At 37.3% G+C, this 16,099-nt stretch overlaps 1 protein-coding gene across 1 annotated transcript in view; it reads left to right on the top strand.

Annotated features, from left to right (window-relative positions):
• LOC149243636 (actin-related protein 2-like) overlaps positions 1 to 1,737 on the top strand; it is a 570,582-nt gene extending 568,845 nt beyond the window's left edge. Inside the window, exons 15-17 of the mRNA XM_089367841.1 lie at positions 867 to 933; positions 1,084 to 1,167; positions 1,249 to 1,737. Coding sequence (XP_089223967.1) covers positions 867 to 933; positions 1,084 to 1,167; positions 1,249 to 1,329 — 232 coding nt within the window. The 3' untranslated portion in view covers positions 1,330 to 1,737. The remainder of the gene's footprint in view (positions 1 to 866; positions 934 to 1,083; positions 1,168 to 1,248) is intronic.
• The last annotated feature ends 14,362 nt before the right edge of the window (positions 1,738 to 16,099 follow it).

Below are 16,099 nucleotides of genomic sequence, written 5' to 3'. Positions count from 1 at the left end.
CTATAACCGAACTAGGGTTTTACCCTAGGGAAAACAACTGGGGAAAGAGAAATTATGGATGAAATTGAAATGAATAAACACCAAGGAGAATGATTTTGAGGCAACCACTCTAAATCTCGATGTTTAGACTTTCCAAGAGAGAGACTTTCCAAGAGAGAGAAAGACACAGCCATAGAACAAGAGATTGTCGAAGATATAGTGCCCATAGGCTTAATCACTTGTAGATAATAATCATTGCTGTAGGCAAAAGTATGATCCCATAACATGATGTTACAAATGAAGTTTGAGTGTGTATATATACATAACTCAAGTTGGGCCTCCTCCTAATACGGATTATGGATCGACATAAGTACTGCACACTCCCCAAGAGGGTTATTGAGCCTAAAAATAAATGTTGACATGGTTGGCCTTAACCATAACCTATTATTACAATAAATGATGGCCTTGGGTATAATAAATGCCCAACAAAATGCATTAATGACAATGTGAGATGGCCCTGTACACCTGTGAAGATTGTACACCATCTCAACATATTTTGTATGCAACGTTGCAGTGGCAGGCTCTTGAATTAATTGAACTAACTGTTGCCTTTTATGTTGACGGTCTATCTTTAACAGCCTTCAAAAAACATTTCCTTGCTGGTCAGTCAGAGGTTTCAACTACTGATTTTTTTATTTCCTGCTTTGCTGTGTTATAAATAGAATGGAATCTTATTAACAAGGCTCCTTATCGAATTAATTGAAGTAGCATTTACATTTTAGATTAACTGTCTTTCTTTAAAAACCTCCACAAGACTTTTCCCTGCTTGTCATTCAGAGGTTTCAACTGCTGATTTTTTTTCTTCTGCTATGTTGTTTTATAAATAGATTGGAGGAGGAGGTTCGGTTGTGTTACCTGAACAATGTGTTACAAGGAAACAAACAGGGCCTTAAGGTACCTAAAATCCTCTTTATGGAAGCAGATAATAGTACATTTATATATGTTCTTCCATGACTGGTGCTGAACAAGTCTACTTGTTTGAGAACTTTATTAATTCACAATGTTTCTACATTGATTTATACATAATGGTTATTGTTTTGTTAGAAATTTCGGCTAAGAATAGAGGATCCTCCAAGTCGAAAGTATATGGCTTACTTGGGAGGTTCTGTACTAGCAGGAATAATGAAGGTAAGATATGAAGTTGATCCTTATGATAGTTAAATTTGATGAGGTGAATGGTTAAATATTAATACATCATGTGTCCTGCAGGATGAACCTCATTTTTGGATATCTAGACAAGAATATGAGGAGGAAGGTTTGCGATGCCTACAGAAATGTGGACAATCATGATGAAAGAAAAACACAAAGAACACAACACTTTGACACATGAAGTGATTCCAGGAGATGGTTATTTTATCAGAAAATAGAATTAGGTCACTCTTATTTTAAGTTTCCATTTATATATCTCAAATGATGCATCCATCAATATGCAGAAATCCACCTTAGGTTTTCAAGAAATTTGTGAAGTCTTGGAACACAATCAATTTTCATTAGATGACTGAATTGTGATGTCATACCCTTTTGTGCGTACACAGTTGTAGTCTATTACAAAGAGCACTTAGACCTGCCAAAAGGTGGTGGCAGAGAGAGGGATTGGTTTTGGTTGACCCATATTCTATATCGGTGCATAGTAACTGTTTCAAGAAGAATATTCTCTTATATTTTGTGTTTGAAGAAATTCTTTCAACACTTTTGTTATCAGTGACTAAATGTTTCTGAAAATGTTTGTCGTTGCAACTATTATATTCCTTTCACTTTGAGTTCTTTGTGTACAACCTTTTGTTAGGATATGTTGCTTCTATATTTTAGTTACTTTACTTGTTTTGAGGTGAAATCAAAGTTTATATGTAACTCAGAATCAACCTACCTTAAAGTGGAGATGTGTGGAATAATTTCAAGGATGTTTGTAGGTATACTTTTGGAAACTAAGTTTACTGTATCTGACAAAACAGGTGCAGTAACACTTGTTCACAATTGCTATGTATTAATATTGCATAATTTTTAGCTAGAATGATATAACTTGTGGATAGTTGTCTCAAGCAGTGTTGATAACATTGGCACTGGCAGAAAATGGGTGAGAATCCAAAAAACATCTTCTCAAAAACATCAGCGAAAAAATCAGCAAAAATCAGAAAACCACAGAAAACATTAAAATATACAAAATATGTATTTTTTTTCAAAATTTTAAACATATAAAGTGACAACAACATTAGATAAACACAAAAGGTCGGCGGAGGCGGCTGGTTGGTAAAGTCGGACTCGTAAAGATGGTGAGATCTTGTGCTCAAACCTGAGCGAGGGCGTTGACTAGTCACGAGGAGTGACTTTCCTGGGCCAAGCCCGCTCACCTTTGCCCACAGAGGTTTGGTCTCGTGGCCAGCGAACGGTTTGCTAAGTCATTCGTGCCGCTGTGCAAGTCACGGGTTCAAGTCTCGTCTTAACCTGAGGGTCATTCTTGCGAGCTGGGTGGTTCCTCCTAGCGGTTATAGTGGCAGCCGGTGGGATTCGACCCCGTGTAATGCAAGTATGATACCACCGCCATTGCCGATTCCACTAGATATCAAAAAAAAAAAAACATTAGATAAACACAAAAGAAGCATATTGTAGAGCATTGTATGTAATGTACCAAAGCTTAAAACCATGCAAAATTTTCAACAATTTTTTAAATCTTTCGTTGATGACTTTTGACAAACGGTTTATACACAGACTTTGTCAAACAATTTGCAGACGTAAGGAAATAGTTGTAATAGAAACAAAATATAAGAGGCAATAAAAAATTTATTAACTTCTTTGGGGAACATACAACATTGAGATTGGAGAACCTGGCACTATTGCAACAACTCAATTCTGATAATAATGCCTTCTTCAATGATAAACTTTGAAACCCCAACGCCTCTAGTTTGTAGATGAAACTCAGCTCTGAAAACAATATAATGATGTTTTTGGCCTATTAATAGGCTGAGTAAATTTCTCCCAATCAGTCCTAGAATTCAGCCGCTTATAATACTCTGTTCTGCTCCTGAGAATGTTGTTCTTGGCTTAAGATGAAAGGAACTCGACCTCCAATGATAGCTGATCTTGAACCCCTCAGAATAATGCTTTCAACCTGCAAGGAAAGGAAACCCACAACCCCCAAATTATCTGTTATTTGACCTCTAAAGGATGAAACTCAGACAATAATGAGAGAGAATCTTAAACACAGAACAACCTACCAAAAAGTTGTTGATCATGCCCAGAAATATATATGTTATTGGGTTGCCAAATTGACAATTATCATGCTCGGAAATATGAAGATTTTGACCTGCAAATCAATGGTAAATATGTCCAGAAGTTGCAAGAAGAGTTTAGGCCTTGTTGTCGCTCAAATTGTACAGGCACGGTGCGACAACGACTCAGGGCAGGGGCTGTCACTCTAATCCCCGCCCTCTCCATTCTAGCTGTCTCCCAACAGTAGGCTATGGGGGGCAGTCCCTATGGAATATTAAAATACAAGACTTATTGGCAACCAACAAGTCTGGGAGATATGATTGAATGGCCTAGTCACTTGGTTGATTTTAGCAAGTTAAGAGATTAGATTAGATCGTTATATGAGACTAGTGCCTTATGGAGTCAACTACTTGCTTTATATCGATTAAATACCAAATGACCAGATGAACAGTCACTGCTTAGATGCTTTGCTATCCTATATGAAGTGCAAGTCCTAAAAATTTAGCTGCTGTTCAATCCATAGCTAAAGAATTGGGAAAAGATAAGAAAGCTTCTGGTAAATCAGAAATTCCTGGTTTTGAAAGAGGCCTGGTCAAGTCTAAAGGAAAAGAAATGGAGGTAGAGCATGATCCAATTAAGGAATTAACTCAAATGATTAAGGAAATGAGAATTGAGCATGCTAGAGAAATAAGTGCCATGCAGTCTAGGTTGATTCAAATGGAACAAAATCAAAATCAAAATGTTCAGCCTAGAAACAATAATAATATTAGAGGTAACAATAATCCATGGCCAAGAAGGAATCCTCCTAATGATCAGAGACCTCCTACTCCTCTTGAGTCTGCAAATGTTGTTGATCAACCTATTCCATTTTGCAGACCTTGTGAAAGTTTTCATGAGGAAAGTTCATGTGCTCTTGCTAGAAAACTTTTAGAGGAAGGAACCAGTGAACAGATAAATAATGTTAATGCTTCAAAGGAAAGTCGTTGCACAGATATGATCTCTTCATCTTTCGCCATCAATAACTTCATTGATGAGAAAGACACTATCACGCAGATATATGGTGAGACTCCGTCTCAAGCAAATTTTAGAAATTACCAGAATTAAAAGTTATACATATCAAAAGAAAGGCAAGGAGCCAAGTCAGAATAAACATATTGTGTTAGAAAGATATAAATCAGGATTAAAAATCAATTGGGTTGCATGGATAAACAATATTAAGATGTTTGTCCCAATGCTTGAACTTTTGAAGATTCCTTCTCAAAGGGCAGCGTTCTTCAAAGATTTAGGCATGGCTCAACAGGATAAGGTTGATACTAATCAAAAGGATGAAGAAACAAGTTAAAAGATCTAAATTGTTATATGACAAATGAAAACCATCAACCTTTCTTCTTGACATTAGATATCAATTGTTGGAAATACTGAGAGGGGTGAATCAATATTCCTTAGAAATTAGCAATTTTAAATCTTTTCAGAGAATTAGTTAATCTTCGATTTTTATTAATGTTTATGTAGTAATAACAGTAAATAAAAGAACACAATAGACACAAGAATTTTAGGTAGAAGACCCCCTCCGGGTCAAAAACCACCGAACGCTTTTCTAATAAATTCTTTAATCTTCAGCCCCAACTGAAATGAAAGCAACAACTTCGTAGAATTCTAGAAAAGCATTATTCTCCAGCTCCCACTAGAAGGACGCCCCAACGCCCTGGTTTCTTCAGTAGTCAACTGAATGGATGCCCCAACATCCTAGACCAACCTACCACCCTGAAGTGTTCACAAGCTCCAACTTGTAGGCGACTTCATGCACCAACTTAGCACCTCCCTGCCACCCTGTAATGACTGAAATGAAACAAGAATCTGGATTCCCATACCAAGGACAACAATCCACGATACAATATGATTTACAATGATTTTGACCGAACACCCAATCACACTAAGACCATGACATCATCCCAACAGAGGCTCCTATACCTCCCAATAATGTCTTTTCGACTCTAGGCAGATTGACTCTTTTACAATAATGACTCTTCCAATGATGACACTTTTACAAATGACTCTTTTACAACTTTACAATGATGACTCTTGGCCTTGACACTTCTTCACAATATATGGATGGCTGTCATGTCTTCAAAGGATGTTCCACTGCAATGCTTCCTTTGATTTGATACTTCTGCTCTTGAATTCTTGCTTGAAGTTGTACGTGAATCTTCTTCTACCTGAATGAAAATTTTTCCTGGCAAAACCAATCCCAAAACAAAACAAGATACCCTTCAAGTTGTACTTGAATCTTCTTCTACCTGCATGCAAAATTTTCCTGACAAAACCAATCCCAAAACAAAACAAAATACCCTTCAACTTACCTCTGCCTGCAAAACACATGTAAGTGCATAATAATGAATAAATACAAATTAAAATTACAATGCGTACCTGAAGTGTGCCTGTCACTTTTGTTGTTGACTTGTTGTAGCAGTAGACAAAGACTCCCTCTCTTGGTATAGGCCTGGACTCTATGCAGGACTATAACCAAAACTGACCTAAAGATATATACAATAAAAACTAATGACAAACCCTAGACTTGTGATGGGCCAAGTTCTAAGTACAACAACAGAGACCATTCTATCAACTATGACAAGACAAGTAACATGAACTTACAACATCATATAGATTTAACAGACTTGGTGTAGCATCAAGAATATGTAGCATCAAATGTGTAGTATCAAGAATAGGAAGTCCAAAATGTGGTATCAAAACTAACTGTGACATATAGAGACATAGAGATATAACCGAGACCTTGTATGTACTTACAATGTCCTGCAAAAACATATGTCAGAGATGATACTCATATTTCAAATGTAAACACTAATCATACATACCTTTCTGTAGGAGACTTACCCTTGACTGTTGATGTGTGGTCCTTACTGCAGTGATCCTTGAACACATGCTTTTTCTTGCCTTCTAGGATCTCGATATTGAATCTGTTGTATCTATGTAATTACGGATCTCTAGGACCTGAAATTTCGTCTTGTGGTAGCCCTCCCAGTCCTCTTTCCACCCCCACATGTCTGATCAATATTGGATTCTTCAAGAAAGAGTTATGCTCAATCGCCCACGATGACTGGATTATAGACTGGTTCAGTAGAGAAAACTTGTACGAAGTTCCACGTCTCACTGTTGCAACCTTCGGCCCTGAAAACGATACTCAACAAACTACATTCCGTCCTCTTTTTGTGACTATTTACGAAATTTGAATCCAATGCTCAGAGAGGAAGTTATGACAATTTTCCCAACGTCACCTATTTGACATGGAAATCGGGAGCCTTCAAAAACCCTAACGTTCTCAGATCATATCTTCGAAAATATAGTGAACCAATATTGGAAATTCGGTCACGAGGTTCATTAAGATTGCGGCTCAAATGGGTTTTAATTTCAGCTTCTGAAGCTCTGCAGAAAAATGTTATAGCAAAAATGCCACGATGACCGATTTGAAGCCACAAAATCCCTACTAGAGGAGGATATGAGGGTCATTATTTATATGAATCTCTTGAGTTGAGAGGGTCCTCAACAAGTGAACGTTGGAGGGATTTTAGGAGAAATTTGTTTTTATTAATTATTGACTATTCAATGACCACAACCAATTATGAGTGCCATGCCACAACCCCATAGGGTTTTAGCCCACTAACTGGGGTTACTAACTTCAAACATGAATATATCTCAAACTGTGAATAATTACTTGGCGTGCCATATATCAACGGAAACATATCGATGAGTATAATCCATCTAGAAGATCCTTGACTCAGAATATGGTAAGTTGCCAAGTCAAAATTCTCATGCAAGATCGAGGTAGCCCCCGGTGCTGTTTGGGTTGACATCAATGACAACCATTGATCAACAATCTCTCCCTTTGACATTGATGGCAACACAAGTACTCCCCTTGCGATCATGACAACTCTTCCTACTGACTTCTCTTCCCCTTTGTCATCAATGGCAAAGGGTAACTCCCCCTGACAAACATCCATCCTGCAGACCTGTATACACCTCCACTCCACCTTTCTACTCGAGTAGATAAGAGAAAGAGTCTAATGAAAACTTGGGAGAATCCCAAGCTTTTGGCGAAGATACTCAAATGCTTCACGAGGTAATGGTTTGGTAAAGATATCAGCAATTTGTTCCTTTGTGCCAACATATTCAAGCTTGATATTCTTTTTAGCAACCTTCTCTCTAATGAAATGATATTTAATCGGAATGTGCTTCATTTTGGAATGCATCACATGATTCTTGGAGATACTGATGGTGCTGGTGTTATCGCAAAAGATGGGAATAGGCTCATCAAATTTGACTTGAAGATCTTGCAAAGTTTTCTTCATCCAAAGAACTTGAGTACAACAAGCTGCTGTAGCCTGTCGCGACATATTCTGCTTCTGCTATGGATAACGAGATTGAAGACTTCATTTTACTTAACCATGAAACAAGATAACCACCTAGATAGAATGCTGCTCCACTGGTACTCTTATGATCATCAACACTTCCTTCCCAATCTACATTTGTATAAGCTTGGATGACCAGATCATTTCCTTTGGGATACCATAGACCATATTTTGTTGTGCCCTTAAGATACCGAAGAATTCTTTTGATGACAATAATATGAGATTCTTTTGGTGTTGCTTGGAATCTTGCTACTTGTCCAACTGCCTACATCACATCAGGCTGGGAGGCTGTCACATATAAGAGACTACCAATCATGGATCTATACAACCTTTGGTCCACATCCTTTGACGAATTTTCTAAGCTTAACTTGCAACATGTTACCATGGGGGTAAGGACTAGCTTGCAATCTTCCATCTGGAATTTCTTGAGCATTTCTTTGATGTACTTGGTTTGATATATGAATATTCCTTTATCTTGCTGAGAAATTAAAGCCCTAAAAAGTATGTCAATTCGCCAATCATAGACATTTAAAACTTTGCATTTTTGTGGCAAAGTCTTTACTTAATCTGTCATCACTACTTCCAAAGATTATATCATCCACATATACTTCGATAATTGTTAGGTTATCTTGATCCACTTTCACATAAAGATTGTTGTCAACACTTCCTTTCTTGAATCCCTGTTGATGTATATATCTGTCAAGACGAGCATACCAAGCCCTAGGAGCTTGCTTGAGACCATATAGAGCCTTATTTAATCTGCAGACGTAGTCTTCTTTGTCAGAGAGCAGAAAACCTTCGGGTTGTTCAATGTAAACTTCTTCCTCCAATTCACCATTTAGAAAAGCTAACTTAACATCCATTTGGTATACCTTGATTTTTCTCGATAGCTTCCATTCTGGCAATGGGAGCAAATCTTTCTTCAAAATCGATTCCTTCAACCTGTGCATACCTTTTGTAGACTAATCTTGCCTTGTTCCTGGTAACCTGTAATCCTTCCACTGTTTTGCTCCCCCTGAACCTGTAATGAAACTGCCATCTTGTTCAAACTACTTTCCTGTCAATCGTAGACTTGTGCAATATACTGCTGCATAGACTCCTCTACAAACCAGTGTTGCGAACATTGCTATTTAATCGCGATGTTTTCAAAAAATCACAATTTTTTAACCTTGTTGATAAAATTGCTCGATTTTTATGACGTTTTTTTCGAAAAAATCACAATTCATTAAGAAAAAATCATGAGCCTCTGGGACAACGCCTTTTAAAAGTGAATTCATGGTTTTTATTTGTCATTTTTAGTAGATAGTGGACTTGTTTGAGAGCTGAGGAGGAGAGGAAGGTGACTACTTGGGAAGAGGAGGAGAAAAATGGAAGATTTTAGCATCCCAAGCAAGAGAAATTCGTGTTTGGACCAAGTTTCTTTGGCAAACCATGGTTTTCAGGTACGGGCACCAAATTTGGCCTTTTTTTTGCTTTTTTTCTTGCTTTTTCTTGGGTTTCTATAACCCATTGATTATCAATGATTTTTGAGTGGATTTGATTGTGTTTTTTTTTTCATTTTTGTTGCATAGAGTGGAGAGGGTTCATTTTGGTCAAAAATGCAAAAACTTGATTGTTAGATTTATTAGTTTAATTTTTTCTTGTGCTCTATTTTTTTTGCATCATTTTTTATTGGGTGTGAATGTGCATTTTTTCTATTATTGTTGGATTGAGTTGAAGTTTTTTTTTTGGTCAAAAATTCGATGTATTGTGTCATGTATGTAATTTTTCTTTTTTTTTTTTTAACTTGCAATTCTTCTTGTGCCATAGGTTCAAGTTTCAAGTTTCAACTTCAAACTTCATCTTACATTAAAACTCAAGAGTTCAAGAAAGTTACAAACATGCCAAGGAAATTGGACCCCCTATGGGAATTTGGTGAACCTGATGGAGGGTTTGATAAATCAAACTTGTTTAGCAAGTCGTGTGGGCATCATATGATGGAGGGGTTTATAGATTGAAGTATCACCTTGCAAAAATCCCTAGACATGAAGTAGGGCCTTGCACCAATACAAATCCGGAAATCATCCGAAGAGCCCTTAGATCATTGGAAGAATTAGAGCAAACCAAATTGTCCAAGTCAGATCTGAGGAAGCAACTAGCAGGGATAGTGTTAGGAGGTGAATATGAAAGTGGCACTAGTTCTACTTCAACATCAATATCTACAACCAACCCTGTAGCTACTTCATCATATTTTGTTCCTAGAACCATGGTTGGTTCACAACCATCTATCTCTTCAATGCTTAAAAAAAGAAGAAAGAAGAAGCTGACAAGTTGTTGGGCACGTTTCTCCTTTGGAGTGATATTCCTTTCAGCGTTGCAAGGAATAATCCATTTTTCCAGCCTGCTATTGATGCTATTGCAATTGTTGGCCCAGGGTACAAAATCTTTTCTTATGATGACTTTAGAGGTTGCATTCTTCAAGATGAAAAGGTTGACTGCACCAAAAAATTGGAGGAGTTTAGGGCATCATGGGCACAAACAGGATGCACTGAGATGTCAGATGGTTGAACCGACCAAAAGGGGAGAAGCCTTATAAACTTCTTGGTTAATTGTCCCAAGGTGACAATGTTTATGAAATATGTTGATGCATCTACACATATCAAAGATGCAAAATTATTATGTGATATGATGGATGTGTTTATTTTGGAGGTGGGTGCAGAACATGTTGTCCAAGTCATAAAGGACAATGCTGCAAATTATGTTACTGCTGGCAAGATTCTTATGGAGAGGCATCCTACTTTATTTTGGACACCTTGTGTTACACATTCTATTGATTTGATGTTGGAGGACATAGGAAAATTTTCATTTTTCAAAGATATTGTTGACTCATTAAAAAACATTACAAAATTTATATATAATCATGCATCTGTGCTTCATTTGATGAGAAAATTCACCACCAACAAGGAGTTGGTGTGCCCCGCCATTACACAGTTTGCCACCAGTTTCATATTTATTCAATCCCTCTTGAATTCTATATGGGATGTGAAGAGAATGTTTCTTTCAAATGAGTGGTGTGCTTTGACATTTAGCTGCAAACTAGAGGGAGAGGCCATATGCAGATTAGTTTCATACCAGGAAAACTTCTGGGCGGGAGTGTAGGAGGTGTGCAACATTATTGAACCTTTTGTAAAAGTTCTTCGATTAGTTGATGGTGACAAGCCCGCAATGGGCTACTTTTATGAGGCCATGGACAGGGCCAAAGAATTCATTTGGGCCTACGATGATGATAAGGGAGAGGAGGGGTTTCAGAAACAACTCCTCCTATGGGAAGTGATTGATGAACGATGGAACAACATACTCCATCATTCCATTCATGCTGTAGGGATCTACCTGAACCCCACATTTTCTTACCCCTGTGGGTTCTTATTTGATGCTGAGATCATGGATGGATTCTTCACCTATGTTCAGAGGATGGTGCCATCTCTAGTAGAACGTGCAGAAATCTCCAAAGAAATGGAGATATACAGGATGGCAAGTGGCACATTTAGCTTTGAGATGGCTTTGGTTGATAGGAAAACTAAAATGTCTGGTATTTTTTAGTTTGTTTCAAATTTCATTGTCTCTTCAAATTCATAACTTCATACTTTGCTTCAACTTTCAAATTTCATTTTTTTCTTATGTTTATCTTATTTGTAATTTTGTTGTAGATGCATGGTGGAGAAGTTATGGTGCCAGAGTACCCCATCTGCGAAAGCTTGCCATTCGAATCTTCAGCCAAACATGTAGCTCCTCAGGATGTGAGTGAAACTGGAGTGTATTTGAAAAAATACACAACAAGAAGCGCAACAGTTTAAACTTAAAACTTAAAATATTCCAAATTTCCAATTAATTTTTTGAATTCATTAAATAATATTTTTTTATAATTATTATTTTATGATCTTTGTATAGGTTGGAGTCCCAGTGACTTAATGACATGGTCTACGTCTACTACAATCTTCGATTGTGGATGAGGCAACTTGAGAGGACACCTGATATGGAGGCCATCTCATTGGACGGGATTGACACCACTGTTGCATGGAGGGTTGAGGCCGAGAGGCCTCTCATGGAGTCTGCCAATGATTGGTTAGAGCAGGAGGTAGTGGAAGGCATAGAGGGGGTGGAAGAGGAGCAGGAGGAGCAGGAGCAATAGGAGGAGGAGGTGACACCACCTACCCAGGCTACCCCTGCCACTAGTAGAGGACATGGTCTACCTCTTGTAGCTCCTAGTTCTTCAGCTTCTAGAGCACAGCGGAGTACACTTCCAACTCCACCGGCATCTACATCTAGAGGGAAAGGGAAAGCTATTGCATTTTCTCGCAAGAGGGGCAGAGGAAATCAGTGGTATTAGTTATTTGGTTCATTTCATTGTATATGACATTATGACTCATGATATGAGATACATTATTATATTTTTTGTTGATATTTTGAGGCTGAATTGGGACTCAGGAGTCAGGACTTACTATTCAGGACATGATTCACTGTTATGTGTGATGTAGCACTAGAAATGATACTACGCATCATATATATTAGTTATTTTATCATATTTATGTGTCAATGTATTTATTTCATGTTGTAGATGCTTTAGATATTAAAAAGTTAGAAAAAAATGAATATTTTTGTATTTTCCAATTTTTTCCGGATTTTTACCGATTTTTACGATTTTCCCCCTCGCCAATTTAATCCCGATCACAATTTTGGCAACATTGCTACAAACATTAAGGAGTCAATAAACCAGATTGTTCAAAATAGTGAATCACTAATAGGCCATCTTGACTTGAGTCATTATCTGAAGCAATTGCTGATTCCTCATGACCTTTTGCTTTTACAAATCCTGAAAGCATAACTGCTAATACCTTGTTATTTGCTTTGTCTTCCTGTCTTTGTTTCCTTTTCTAGACCACCTTATTCATGCAACCTCGAAACATGTGCCCATAATTATGACACTTGAATCATTCAATGTTGTCCATAGGTGATTCCATCTCATATCTACAACCACGAGCGCTATGGCCATAGTTATGGCATTTGAAACATTCAATATTTGGCCCATCTAGCATGTATTCTCTTCTGACAAAATAATCGTGGAACTTGTCTCGTGATCCTGCAAACTTGCTTCTAGGGTTTTGCAGATAATTATTGTACCTATCAAAAAATTCACAATACCTAGCCATATGTCCATAGTTAGCACATAAAAAGCAATAACCATTAAATGCTCATTCGAATGTGATGGTCCTTGATAGTTGTTCATGTCAATAACTTTACAATCCTTGGCCATATGTCCATAGTTAGCGCATAAAAAACAATAACCATTAAATAAACGAACATACCTGGAAGATTTTTCATTCTTCTTTGGAGGCAGTGTTGTAGTTTGTTGTGGTCCTTTGTTCTTGATTGCTTTGGTCTTATTCTTTGGAGTTGCAACATTCTTCTTTGGATTTTCACTTTGATCAACTTCCTTCTTAGAATCATCTTGCGAAGATGTGGAGCTTGTACCTTCATCAACTGGAGCTTTACCATCTTTAATTGCCTTCATTTTTGCTTCTTCATCTGTCTTATCTTGTAAGTGTTCTTTTTGCGATCCCTTGAGTTTGTTGATTTCATCACCGGTTGCATCAAGTTCTTCTTTCTTTTGAGCAAGATCTTCTTGAAACCATATTTTCGAGATTTTCCTTCTTTTTTCTGCCTCCTCAACCCATAGCTTGAGAAGAGTGGTCTTCTCTACTTCTCTGTTGAGAACCTGTATCTGTTCCGTCTGCTTCTCATTTTCAATCCTGAGCCTGTTTATTTCTAATGAAGATGTTTATAATTCCTTTTGCTTTTGGCCAACAGCGGATATGTATCTTTGATCATATTCCTTCCTTTCAATTTCTGCTTCCTGCATTTGTTGTGTGATCCTATTAATCTCTGCAAACGTTGTGTCAAGTTCTTGTTGCTTCTGTTGGACTTCTCCCTTGAGGTCTTGTGTCACTGTATTCTTGATTTCTTCCAATTGAGTTCTAAGAATACTAATCATCTTCTCAGACTCTTCATTTTCTTTGGTGAGTTCTTTTGTTGTCTTTAATTTTTCTTCCAAAAGTCTTGTCTTTTCCTTTTGAATTTTGAGTTCCTTTATCACCTTGATCACTTGATTTTGAAACTCTATTTTACTCATTTCTCCCATTTCTTCATCATAATCAGAAGGATCCGAATTTTCAATAACATCTTGACCTGATTTCTTTGTTGAATAGAGATTATGAAGCTTTTCCCAAAGAGCTTTAGCTGTTGAACATTGACCAACTTTTGTTTTCACAGAATTTGGCAAAACATTCAAAATTACATTCATGGCCTTTGAATTGTACCTTTTAACTTTGTCAGTAGATGTGTCTCCAGAAACAATTGATTCCCATACTCCATGTGCCTGCAAATGTACTTCCATCCTGGATTCCCATATCCAATAATTATCTGCATCAAAATCAGGGGTTGGTACACAATACTCACTTTCTTCAAATTTTGTTGTACCTGTACCTTCCTTTGAAATCCTTGTAACCTGATTCTTTGACTTTCCCATCTCTATGGTCATAAAACTGACTTCCAGTGGTTAAGCTGTTACTAAAGGAACCAAGCTCTGATACCAATTGTTGGAAATACTGAGGGAGGGGGTGAATCAATATTCTTTAGCAATTATCACTTTTAAATATTTTCAGAGCATTAGTTAATCTTCAATTTTTATTAATGTTTATGTAGTAATAATAGTAAATAAAATACCACAAGAGACATAAGAATTTTAGGTGGAAAACCCCCTCCGGGTCAAAAACCACTGAACACTTTTCTAATAAATTCTTTAATCTTCAGCCCCAACTGAAATGAAAGCAACAACTTCCTAGAATTCTAGAAAAGCATTCTTCTCCAGCTCCCACTGGAAGGATGCCCCAATGCCTTGGTTTCTTCAGTAGTCAACTGAATGGATGCCCCAACATCCTAGACCAACCTACCACCCTGAAGTGTTCATAGGCTCCAACCTATAGGTGGCTTCATGCACCATACTAACACCTCCCCGCCACCCTATAATGACTGAAATGAGACAAGAGTGTGGATTCTCTACCAAGGACAACAATCCACAATACAATATGATTTACAATGATTTTGACCGAACACCCAATCACACTATGACCATGACATCATCCCAACAGAGGCTCCTATACCTCACAATAATGCCTTTTCGACTCTAGGCAGATTGACTCTTTTACAATAATGACTCTTCCAATGATGACACTTTTGCAAATGACTCTTTTACAGCTCTAAAATGATGACTCTTGGCCTTGACACTTCTTCACAATATATGGATGGTTGTCATGTCTTCAAAGGATGTTCCGTTGCAATGCTTCCTTTGATTTAATACTTTTATTCTTGAATTATTGCTTGAAGTTGTACTTGAATCTTCTTCTGCCTGCATGCAAAATTTGCTCAGCAAAATCAATCCCAAAACAAAACAAAATACCCTTCAACTTACCTCTGCCTGCAAAACACATGTAAGTGCATAATAATGAATAAATACAAATTAAAATTACAATGCGTACCTAAAGTGTGCTTGTCACTTTTGTTGTTGACTTGTTGTAGTAGTAGACAAAGACTCCCACTCTATGCAAGACTATATCCAAAACTGACCTAAAGATATATACAATAAAAACTAATGACAGACCCTAGACTTGTGATGGGCCAAGTTCTATGTACAACAACAAAGACCATTCTATCAACTATGACAAGACAAGTAACATGAACTTACAACATCATATAGATTTAGCAGACTTAGTGTAGCATCAAGAATATGTAGCATCAAATGTGTAGTATCAAGAATAGGACATCCAAAATGTGGTATCAAAACCAATTGCGACATATTGAGACATAGAGATATAATTGAGACATTGTATGTACTTACGTTCTCCTGCAAAAACATATGTCAAAGATGATACTCATATTTCAAATGTAAACACTAATCATACCTACATTGCTGTAGGAGACTTACCTTCACTGTTGATGTATGGTCCTTACTGCAGTGATCCTTGAATGCATGCTTTTTTTTGCCTTCTAGGAGCTCGATATTGAATCTGTTGTATCTATGTAAGTACGGATCTCCAGGGTTTGAAATTTCGTCCTGTGGTAGCCCTCTAAGTCCTCTTTCCAACCCCATAGGTCTGATCAAGATTGGATTCTTCAAGAAAGACTTATGCCCAATCTCCCATGACGACTTGATTATAGACTAGTTCAGTAGAGCGACCTTGTACGAAGTTCCACATGTCACTGTTGCGACCTTCGGCTCTGTAAAAGATACTCAACAAACTACAGTCCATCATCTTTCTGTGACTATTTACGAAATTTGAATCCAATGCCCAGAGAAGAATTTATGACGATTTTCCCAATGTCACCTGTTTGACATG

Source organism: Pinus tabuliformis, chromosome 8 (genome assembly GCF_031772625.1).
Source record: "Pinus tabuliformis cultivar Carrire ecotype Pingquan chromosome 8, CPIR1, whole genome shotgun sequence".
NCBI classification, from domain to species: domain Eukaryota; kingdom Viridiplantae; phylum Streptophyta; class Pinopsida; order Pinales; family Pinaceae; genus Pinus; species Pinus tabuliformis.
This window is presented reverse-complemented; position numbering and strand designations above follow the sequence as displayed.